The sequence below is a fragment of the Acartia tonsa genome, chromosome 6, assembly GCF_053477335.1.
Source record: "Acartia tonsa isolate MP-2025a chromosome 6, ASM5347733v1, whole genome shotgun sequence".
In the NCBI taxonomy this organism is placed as follows: domain Eukaryota; kingdom Metazoa; phylum Arthropoda; class Copepoda; order Calanoida; family Acartiidae; genus Acartia; species Acartia tonsa.
In genome coordinates this window covers 26,768,810-26,779,983 of record NC_137265.1, presented here as the reverse complement: position 1 = coordinate 26,779,983, position 11,174 = coordinate 26,768,810, and the positions used below count along the sequence as shown (strand labels likewise).

General features: G+C 33.1%; 2 protein-coding genes across 3 annotated transcripts; both read right to left on the bottom strand.

The window, feature by feature from the left end:
* Window positions 1–4,315: 4,315 nt before the first annotated feature.
* LOC145322268 (TAR DNA-binding protein 43-like) lies at window positions 4,316–6,866 on the bottom strand. Its single transcript, XM_080164143.1, has 3 exons — window positions 6,751–6,866; window positions 5,562–5,808; window positions 4,316–4,631 (listed from the first exon to the last, which is right to left on the bottom strand). Exons 1-3 carry the CDS (start codon window positions 6,815–6,817, stop codon window positions 4,331–4,333), a joined length of 615 nt encoding a protein of 204 aa, XP_080020269.1. The 5' UTR covers window positions 6,818–6,866; the 3' UTR covers window positions 4,316–4,330.
* On the bottom strand, window positions 6,819–10,973 carry LOC145322265 (uncharacterized). Of its 2 annotated transcripts, none has more exons than XM_080164138.1 (4): window positions 10,673–10,973; window positions 9,644–9,905; window positions 7,333–8,979; window positions 6,819–6,879 (listed from the first exon to the last, which is right to left on the bottom strand). In XM_080164138.1, the coding sequence occupies exons 1-3, from the start codon at window positions 10,961–10,963 to the stop codon at window positions 7,703–7,705; spliced, it is 1,830 nt and encodes a 609-aa protein (XP_080020264.1). In that variant the 5' UTR covers window positions 10,964–10,973; the 3' UTR covers window positions 6,819–6,879; window positions 7,333–7,702. The 2 variants fall into 2 exon arrangements, with proteins under 2 accessions (XP_080020264.1, XP_080020265.1); XM_080164139.1 differs by having other exon boundaries at window positions 7,416–8,979.
* Window positions 10,974–11,174: the final 201 nt, after the last annotated feature.

Genomic DNA, 11,174 nt, shown 5'->3' with positions numbered 1-11,174 from the left:
TTTCTGCAGGGCTTAAGAGCATTTACCTAACCTAACCTAGAAACTTTCTTATATTTTCACAGGTTTTTTTTCTTGAATAAACTGTGTCTATTAATGAGGACTTTATTTAAGATGATCCAGCAAGTCGGGGACCGACCCCAGCGGGCTAGGTGGGTGGCCCGCAGGGGTTAAGTGCATTTTTCCCAATATATATGTTGCGATACATCAAATTATAAGTTTTTTAGGTCAGTTAACTCAAATTCAGAGCTAGAATTAGCATAAGACTAATCTGAAACTAGCCCCAGCGGGCTAGGTTGGTGGCCCGCAGGGGTTAAATGCATTATTTCCAATATAGATCTTTTTATATATCAAAATAAAGGTTTTTAAGGTCAAGAAACTCAAATTCAGAGCTAAAATTGGCATAAGACTTACCTGAAGCTAACCCCTGCGGACTAGGTAGATTTTCCACAGGGCTTATGTGCATTTTACCTAACCTAACCTAAAACCTTACTTATTCTTTTTGTTTTTTTCCTTGAATAAATTGTGTCTATTAATGAGGACATTATTTTAGATAATCCAGCAAGTTGGGGACCGACCCCAGCGGGCTAGGTGGGTGGCCCACAGGGGTGAAGTGCATTTTTCTAAAGTATGTGTTGTCATACATCAAATTATAGGTTTTTTAAGTCAAGAAACTCAAATTCAGAGCTATTTTAAGCATTAGACTGACCTAAGGCTAACCCCCGCGGATTAGGTGGGTGGCCTGCAGGGGTAAATTTTCCAAATTATGTGTTGTTATACATCAAACTATATGTTTTTAAAGTCAATTTGGAGCTAAAAAAAACACAATAGCAACCTGATGCTAATATTTTCGTGGTATGTGGTATACATTAAATTAAAAAATTGTATCCTATTAGCATATTAAATTCTTCCACCGCTAACATTGTACTATCAAAATTGAAATTCTTTCATATATATGCCATATAAATGTAGTTTAACCAATTAACCAGGAAAAAATATGCAGTTCACTAAATTAAGTTCAAATGCATTTCGTGAAACTACCCCTTTGAATTTCTGGACCTAAAAAACCTATATTTTTATGTATGACAACTAAAAATGCACTCAACCCCTGCGGGCCACTCACCTAGCCTGCTGGGGTCTTAAATCTTAAATAATGTTCTAATAAATAGACACAGTTTATTCCAGAAAAAAAACATAAAAAAACAAGTAAGGTTCTAGGTTAGGTTAGGTAAAATGCTTTTATGACTTGCAGGCAACTCACCTAGCCCGCTGGGGCTAGCTTCAGATTAGTCTGATGCTTTTATTAGCTGTAAATTTGAGTTTCTTGACCTTAAAAACCTATAGTTGGATGTATTACAACACATACTTTTAAAAAAATGCATTTAACCCCTGAGGGACACCAGCCTAGCCCGCTGGGGTCGGTCTTCGACTTGCCGGATCATCTGAAATAAGGTCCTCATGAATGGACAGTTTATTTGAAAAAAAAACCTAAAAATTAAATGTAAGTTTCTAGGTTAGGTTAGGTAAAATGCACTTAAGCCCTGTGGGCTACCTATCTAGCCCGCTGGGGTTAGCTTCAGATTAGTCTAATGCTTATTTCAACTCTGAATTTGAGTTCTTTGACCTAAAAAACAAAAAATTGGATTTATCACAACATATATATTGGGGAAAATGCACTTAACCCCTGCAGGCCACCCACCTAGCCCGCTGGGGTCGGTCTTCGACTTGTCGAATCATCTGAAATAAGGTCCTCATGAATGGACAGTTTATTCTAGAAAAAAACCTAAAAAAAAAATAAATGTAAGTTTCTAGTTTAATCAATCAATCTAGGTTAGCTTTGGTAAAATGCACTTAAGACCTGTCGGCAACCCAGCTAGCCCGCTGGGGTTAGCTTCAGATTATTCTAATGCTTATTTTAGCTCTGAATTTGAGTTCTTTGACCTAAAAACATATCATTTGATGTATCACATCATATATATATTGGGGAAAATGCACTTAACCCCTGCGGGCCACCCACCTAGCCCGCTGGGGTCGGTCCCCGACTTGCTGGATCATCTTAAATGAAGTCTTCATTAATAGACACAGTTTATTCAAGAAAAAAACCTGTAAAAATATAAGTAAGTTTCTAGGTTAGGTTAGATAAATGCTCTTAAGCCCTGCAGAAAACCAACCTAGCCCGGGAGGGGGTTATCTTCAGGTCAGTCTAATGCTAATTTTCGCTCAGAATTTGAGTTTCTTGACCTAAAAAACCTATAGTTTGATATATAACAAGATATATATTAGAAAAATGCACTTAACCCCTGCGGGCCACCAACCTAGCCCGCTGGGGCTAGCTTCAGATTAGTCTAATGCTTATTTTAGCTCTGAATTTGAGTTCCTTGACCTAAAAAACCTATAATTTGATGTATCACAACAAATATATTAGGAAAAATGAACTTAACCCCTGCGGGCCACCCAGCTAGCCCCCTGGGGTCGGTCCTCGACTTGCTGAATCATCTTAAATAATGTCCATATGAATAGATACAGTGCATTTAAGTTAAAACCCTAAGAAAAAAAAATTTAAGGCAAGTTTCCACATCAAAATAGACCAAAAAAAGCCTAAAAACCCCATTTCCGCAGGATTTTTCTTACCTAACCTAACCTAAAAATAAAAATTTTTGGATTTTTTTGCCATTTAGATGTAATACCTATAGGACTAGGCTTATATACCAAGTTTGAAGGGTCTAGCTCAATATTTAGACCATTTTGCTCACGGTTTAAGAGCTTATGTCATTACGCCCCCCCCCCCCCTTACCTTGGCTGCTCCATAAATTATATGCTTGCATCATAAAATTTGGCGACGGATAATTCACCTCTTCTCTGTAGTTTATTCTTGGAGGATAAGATTGAATACTTTGGCCATCTAGAAAAATAAAATTCTGATTTAGTAAGGGGAAGAGGGTTAATGCAACCATCTCGTAATCAATGCGCAAATGGCACTTAGTATCCGAATTTCGTTATGAAAGTTTACATGAGTCATTAAGTAATCCTTGGTAGGTCTATTTTCCCAAAATCAAACAAAAAGTTGGAAAAGTAACAGCTAACCGTTTTTTGACTATTTTTAGAGATGGGTTTTGTAAAAAGACTCAGTTTTGTAATTTGTAGTTATTAGAATAAGAAATAATCGAAATACTGGAACGTTTTTCCTTTTTATACCATTTTTTTCTTCCCCAGCACCTCTTTTCTTTCATTTCGTTTATTCATTCCTAGGTTATTTTTGTTTTCCAATTTCTATTGTTTTCCCTCTCTCTTTGCAACTTTTTCTAAACATTATCATGTCTTTTTTTCTTATGAAAATAAGTCACCTGCTTCAGAGTGATTCCTTTTCAGATTCTTTTGATTCTTAATATACAAACTATGGCCATTTAAAATTTGCTCTGTTCCCACTAATGACTGCGCAACTTGGGCTTCACAGAAAGTTACAAAACAGAAATGTCTCCAAGGTTTTGGAATATATACTTCACTAACAACTCCATACTTTTCAAAATGTTCTTTTAACTGTATTTCTGTTAGACTTGATTCGTGATAACAAACATAAAGCTTTCTTAATTCTTTATCCCCTTGTTGACTGTCTGGAATTTTGACTTGGATGTTTCTCCCATTAATTTCATGCGATTCTTCAATAACCTTCAAATTTATGTCAAACTAACAAAGCATAGAGAAAAAAATAAAAGAGAGGAATCGAAGCAACTAGAAGACGAAAATAGGCAGTGGGCCTAGAGGCCTACTCAGCGCTGTTGCCGCGCTAAAATTTATTGCTATTCCACTACTTTTCAAATGGGAGGATTAAAAATTATTAAAAAAAATATTTTTTTACTTTTTACTATTTCCATATTTAGGACAAGAATATTAGATTAGATATTTTCGTTTTAATGTTTTAATTAAAAATTACATAGAATTTTATTTTTATTTAAAAAAATTTGTTCATGAAAGATGAATCCTTCTGTTTCTAAAAAGAGGGAAATTTTTTTCATAATGAACATTCAGCTGATTCTGACCGCCCACGGCTGTTTGCTAAATATTGCTTTTCTTTTTATTCACATTATTATTTATGATTGACTTACAAAAAGCCCTGGGCGGTTTTTGATTTTCGTCTGCTTCTAAATTTAGGGATGGGGAAGTAGTATTTTACCATGAAAAAGGGGTGAGTATTCATCCTCTTATCCTTTTTCCTTATGTAACAAAGTCATTGAATAAAAACTTCTGATATTGATGAAATAAAACAAAGAATATTATATAACTGGGTACTACATAAAAATCATAAAAACCAACAAACTTAAACATTATTATTGTGTTAACTTTGACATTCCTTTTTCTCTGTATTTTTCTCTGCAAATCTTATAAAAGCATAAGTCACATTTTTATCTTTTGACTTTTTAGGCTGAATCATTTCTATCTGTCCATACTTTTCAAAGTACTCTCTCAGCTGCAAAGAAGTTGTTTCTGGACTTATCCCAAGGATTATGAGATCGCGGGGTTTGTTATTAATGACTGGATTTGAGATTTTATTCGCATTATCTTCTACTTTTGACTTTTGCAATTGGGCTCCAAGTACATTCCACATTTGCCGTTTTGTATCGTCTAAAATTCCAGCCCTAATTAAAAAGAACAAAATTAGCTTGACAAATTCGATAAAAGAAAGCTCTGAATCAGTAGGACAAATGAATATTAACAGAACTGAATAAGCATAATATTAATCAAAAGACTAAACAAAATTTAAAGTTGATTTGTTGCAAAACCGATAGGTTACAGGCTACTGTTCATGGACTTGAACATTCTTAAATTTTTAGGACGTGATAATAGACTTTGTACTTTTGATGTTCTCGGAATTAGCTTTCCAAAAGTATTGGAAAATTATACTACACTAGCGGTTGCGCCCCTAGCATCTAGGGGCTGAAATACAAAGGGATATGGAATCGCAGAAAAATAGCATAAAACCATACTCAGACTTATTTATAAAAAAATAGCCTAAAACTATCTCAGGGCCTATAAGAAGCTTCCCTATAAAGGAGAACCATATCGGTTTAGTGGTTAGCGAAATCCTTCGCTACAAACAAAAAAGCTTAGTACTTTATATAATAGGATAAAAAAATTTTGTCAAAAAAGAATCAATACTTTTGAAATGGACTTTACGATTATAGAGTTGCTACGCTTTCGAAATCGTACCTTACTATTATTGTCAAACCTGAAATTAATATGACAATTCTAACATGCCTAAATTAACGATAAGAGCTATCCGCTAGAACGAACCAGTCCGACCTTAATTATAGAATATCTTCGCTTTTGAAAATTAAAATAAATTGGATATAATGGGTGCGGCACCTTTTTGATGAATTGCGAGACTAAAACAAGCGATTCATGTTAATACGACATATCCATGTACGTCACCACATGTCACCTTTTACAATGATACTTATGAGTTATTATGATGACTCATGACTAAAGTACTATCGAATCTATAGCTTTTGTCATATTGGTTAGAAGATGCTATTATGGGTAAATTAAAATTTTAAAAAATGAAATACCTTTCAAATGATAAGTTAGATGTTGACGCTGGGACAAAAGAATCTGCTTTAACATCTTTAACATCAGTTGCAACTTTATTAGGTACTACAACAAGATATTGATCAGAAGCACCCCAAGATCCTCCAGGAGGGCGTAGTATCCCTCCAGAGCACTTGACTGAACGAAATATTTGTTCTCCTGATTTGTATTTTAGAGTTGTTGCACCAGGAAAATGCGCTGTTATGTCTTCTAAATTTATCGTACCATCTAAATCCAATAATATCTATTTAATAAGGTGGTTTATCTATAACTAGAGTTGTTGTTGTTGTAGCCATGATTCTCTGAAGTTAGACTCAGATGCACTAGGGTAGTTCGTGCGCCCGAAAAAAATAATTTAGTCAAGCAATTTGTAGATTAGAAGACATAAAATAATTGTTTATAAATCTAAAAAGTATTAATTTATTAAAGATCTTTTCTTGTTTTTTGTTTCTAATAGATGTAACCGTTGAGCTGTTAATTTTCATTACAATCTTTTGACAATGAAGAAACATAAGTAGCTCAAAGTCAAACAGACTACAGCAGGCTGGTCACCGACTTTTTTCAAAATAATGTACAAGAAAAAATGCAAAGAGTAAAATAGAAAAAAAATACAGCTAGCCATACTATACCTAGCCAAAGTTCGAGTTTTTTACTTAGATGGAAGGACGGACGTACCAACATACAACTTAAAGGATGTAAACGTCCATAGAGTAAGTACTAGATTGATTAGGCTTAGTTTTAAAAATGTAAAATCCTTTCTTCCAGCTATATAATACTATATCCAAAGTTATAGTTAAGTTAATGTTAAAATAATACGAAACATCTAACAGGGCATTACGGACAGAGTAAAATGTTGATACGCACGTAGTACGGACAGACAAACTTTTAGGGAGACCATCGTTTTAGATATCCCAAGGACATACAAATGATATGATAGCAATATTTTTTTAATTGCAATAAGTGAAAACGGTAATCCTTTTCTTCATAGAGCTAACTGAAAAGTTAAAGTAACGAATCTGTTCTGGTACAATTAAAATAACATTTCTTCAAATAAAACAAGAATACCTCTACATATTCACGAACATATTCTAATTTTAGAAAAGCTGTACTACTAAAAATGAGAAGAGCAAATTATTCGTTTATTTTCTTAAATTAATAAATTCTACAAACCTTCTTCAGTTTCAATTTCTACAGGTGTGTCAGATTCGCTACCGAGTACACGAATCCATGTCGTCATATTTATCTTAAAAGTACAATTATAAAAATAAACATATATCCAATAGTAGGAAAACTAAAGAGCTGAAACAAAAAGAATAATGTCTGTAATTAATAAATCTTAACGACTTGGAAAGAGGAGGGGAGGGGCCAAAAACCCTAAAATAATATACCTGCTAGAAAGATATCTTTCTGTTCTGATAATTATGTGCTTTAAAGGTAACATCAACAGTAACATTGTTTCTGTGATGGTCCAACGTTATTTTCTCCCCATCTCAAAATAGAAGGAAACAGGCCTGGGGAAATAAAGACAAGGATCGAACATTAACTATTCATAAATCTATCTTTTCTACAATTCCAGGCTGTCCGTCCGCAACGAATAGGTGATTAAGTAATTTAGACAGGATTGTCCTATCAGTTTTAAACTTAGCATGATATTTAAAAAACTCAAAGGGTTGATTAAAATTTTGTATTATGCTTATTCTATGGCAATAAGAAAGTCTAAAATACTAACTAGAGACATTATTTTTATTATACAATTAAAACAAAATAAACCACCACCAACAAATTATACATAAGAAATTAAACATAACCTTAAAAAATCATTATTTTTTCCTTACCTGTGTTTAAAATTAGGTAATAAATCACAGAAATAATATAATATACTATCTAAAAATATAAATATTGCAAGGTATTTTAAAGAAAATTCGCAACATTAATAAATTGTAAATAAATGAAGATTAAACAAAGAAAATATATTTGTTTCTTTAGAAAGTTACTTTAAACACTGTTTTTTACTTTCTATAAATATTGGGTAGTTTGAATTTAAAACTTGTATAGCAATAGGTATTATAAAACATAATTCCAATCATTTCATGCTAGACCCAAACATTCGCAAGTAAAATATTTAAAGAACGCCACTATCAACCACTGTAACTGTTTGACGAAGAATCCATGATGCATTTGATTTTTGAACTGCCTTGATTCTGGAAACTTCTTGAAGTTTATCAAAGCCCTCCACAACCTCTCCAAATACTAAGGTGAATTTATACTCTTTGTATTCTAAATCACCAACCCAAATCATAAATTGTGATCCAATTTTACAACGGCCATCAGGTGTTCTTTCCAGTCCTTTCATTCGGATTGCTCCTTTCTTGTCTTTTAAAGGACACTGTTCTGCCATAAAATATTTTTCTTCGAACGCAGAGAATCCACCTGAGCCATTATTAAATTCAAAATCACCACCGAGGATATGATCATTAGCTTTGGCACGAAATATCTTGCTACCTTTATATCCAACTCCATTAGGCAAACCTTCACATAATTTTATAAAATTATCAACCATTTTAGGCGCCATATCTGGTCTCATTTCAAATACAACTCTAAAAGGGTCTTCATTATCAACCTGCAGTTTGAAATAACATCTAGGTCTCTGAGGAACGCCAACAACTTTTTTTACTATTCTTGTTTCAGGGTTTCCAGGTTTTTTAGCCATTTCGGAAAAAGAAAGGGGCATTCCCCCTTGTTTTTTAGTTTCTTTCATTTCTTTTTTATTTGCTATTGTACCAACAACCTTCCAATTTTCACTGGCATCTGGAGAGTTTGATCTGCTGCAGTCTGATTCGTTAACAGATTTGGCCTCAGATGAGCGAAATCCATTTGATTCAACATCTCTATCTTTATCTTTAATATCCTGGAAGGATTTAATGTACTCAATGTATCCAGTGGGATCATCCAGTGGACCTGGCAAAGATCTGCTCATGTCAACCAACTTTTTCTCAATTAGCGCTTTAAATTCAACATTATGAGTTGCAATCTTTTCTGTGAATATTGTTGACAACATGTAAGTTGTTAAGTAAACCATGCTTGGATCCTTTTCAAGAAGTGTACAAAGTTTCATGAAGATTGTATCATTATCTGCTCCTAAATGTTTAATATATCCATCTGCAGCGTCAAAATTAATTTTAATGGTGCTTTGACGCACAGATTCCTCCAAGAGCAGCCTCTCATTTCTCTTCATTGTATCATTTAGTCCAGAATTAAGTAATAGACATTCTTCATATATTGATTTTACGGTTTTAAAATCAAGAAGATTAATTCCTGCAAGTTCCATTTGAAGTTTAGTTAGTTGATTTTCGTATTTGTTGATTTCATTGCCAGTATTCAAAATTCCATTGCGTTCCTATATTTGAGTTAAATGATATATAATTTTCACAATTATGTACCTAGAGTACTGCAAATACAGAGAATGGATACTTCATTAAGTCTTAAGGTAAACATGAACCACTTATTGCTCATTAATGAACACGATCAAGTGGCCATTCTTCCTATAGACAGAGACTATTAATCCTTTTAGTGGAGGACTATTGTCTGGAAGTCCTATTAGTGATTTTTCATTAATATAGACCATGACATTCTCTCTTACTATTAAAACCGAAATCAGGACCTATTTCCCCGAAAACTAAAGGGTGGGTCTAGACCAATAGAATATTACAAGATAGTAATATATTCCATCTCTTTTCAGAATCGCGTAATGGAAAATTGGACCTATATACAACCGAGTGTCATGGAATCTTTTGTTTTCCAAGTTTTCAGAGATTTTTTAAAAAGTTGTTGAAAAAAAATAGAGAAAGTAAATATGCCTAATATCCCACAACTAAAGTTAAAGATATATTTTCTCATTAAGTTAGTTCCTGACAATTTCATACGAATGGAGCGAATTTTTCTTTCAGCATCCCTACAATTTATGGGAAGTAGAATTGTATAAAAAATTACTATCTTTATAAATTTGTTTTAAAAATCTGAAGCTGTAATTTTTATATATTTTTAAAGAGTACATATCATTCCTGAAGCAATATTTGTTTAAAATCATCGACAGCTTGTAATGATTCATCAAGGCGTGATTCTTTCTGTGATCTCGCCATCTTAAGTTGGTGAATTTTACTGAGTATTTGCTGATTTAACTGTTGAATTTTACCAACATTAGCCCTCTGCGTGTTAAGGACCATTGATTTGATTCCCTCTATATGATTTGGATCAATGGAACTATTATTAATTGAATTATTTGAAGATGATTGTGCAGGACCTGGAGAATCTGCTGATGTATCATCCTAAATAAAACAAGAATTACGTCATCTAGTGGCAAAACAAAAATTTAAAAATAAAAAGAATAGCCATGCATATGGAATGTAAGTTTAATAGTAAATACATATATATATGTAGCCTTGATTATCTGAAGTTAGGCTTCAGAATTTTTAAATACACATGGAGAAAAATTTCAAGGGAAAGCAGTATTAAAGAAGCTTGATAGGTAGAATTTTAAATATATCTACAGTAACATCCCTATAACCTAAGGGAAGATTGGAAAGGAAAGGTTGCGTGATCATAATCTGAAAAATTTCGACAGCATTTGTAAACCAAGTGCAAATTCTATGGGTGACTTGAACTCTGTTTGTCCTAACCAAATCGTGGTACGATAATGGGAAACCAATTTAAAGTATATTTTTCTTGGAAATCATATAAAGAAATTCTAAGCGTCCATCTTTAACCGTAACAAAGAATTATAATTTTCTTACGAAAATATAAATATCAAACGCAGCGCAACAGACAGACAGACATACATAATGAGAATTTGTGTAAATGCTGAATGTTCATATGACTATTCAAACATAACCAGCAGCACACACAGATGGATAATAAAGAAACACATACAAAGTGAATTGAAATCTTTGCCAAAAAAACAAGTCTTCTAACATGAAATGCAGAACATTAAACTGTAAAAGAAAATAGAAGCAGAGAAATTTCCCTTTTCCCTTTAATACGGACAGACAAAGTTAATCAAAGAGTTACAAGACAGTTACCCATCATACATATTTACCTCATCGCTATCACTATAATAAAGTTCCTCGCCATTTCCAGAATCTTCACCTTTCCCATGGTGACCTTTACCACCTCCTTGGCCCATGTAAGGATTATTAGGAATTAATTCAACCGATTTAATAACAGTTTCATTACCACAGGACAAGCATGTAACAACGCCATTGCTGAACATGTATTGCTCCAAACATTGTTTACAGTAAGTATGATAACACTGTAAAATTTTGGCCTGTCGAGTTTTATTGTCATATTTGACAAAGCATGAATTACAACTATTAGTAGCTGCAGACATTTTGATGATCACTTCTGAAAATTATAAAATTAAGCAAATTTAAGCAGTGGAAAATAACTTTTCAAATTTATCGTATGATGAAAGAAATAACAATTATGCAAACGAGTGGGGAAATTAAAAATAATGAAATGTTTTGATCTTGTATAATGTCTTTCTGTGTTACATAAGAAAAATTAGTCATATTTTTAAAAAAAAACCTAAATTAAAATGC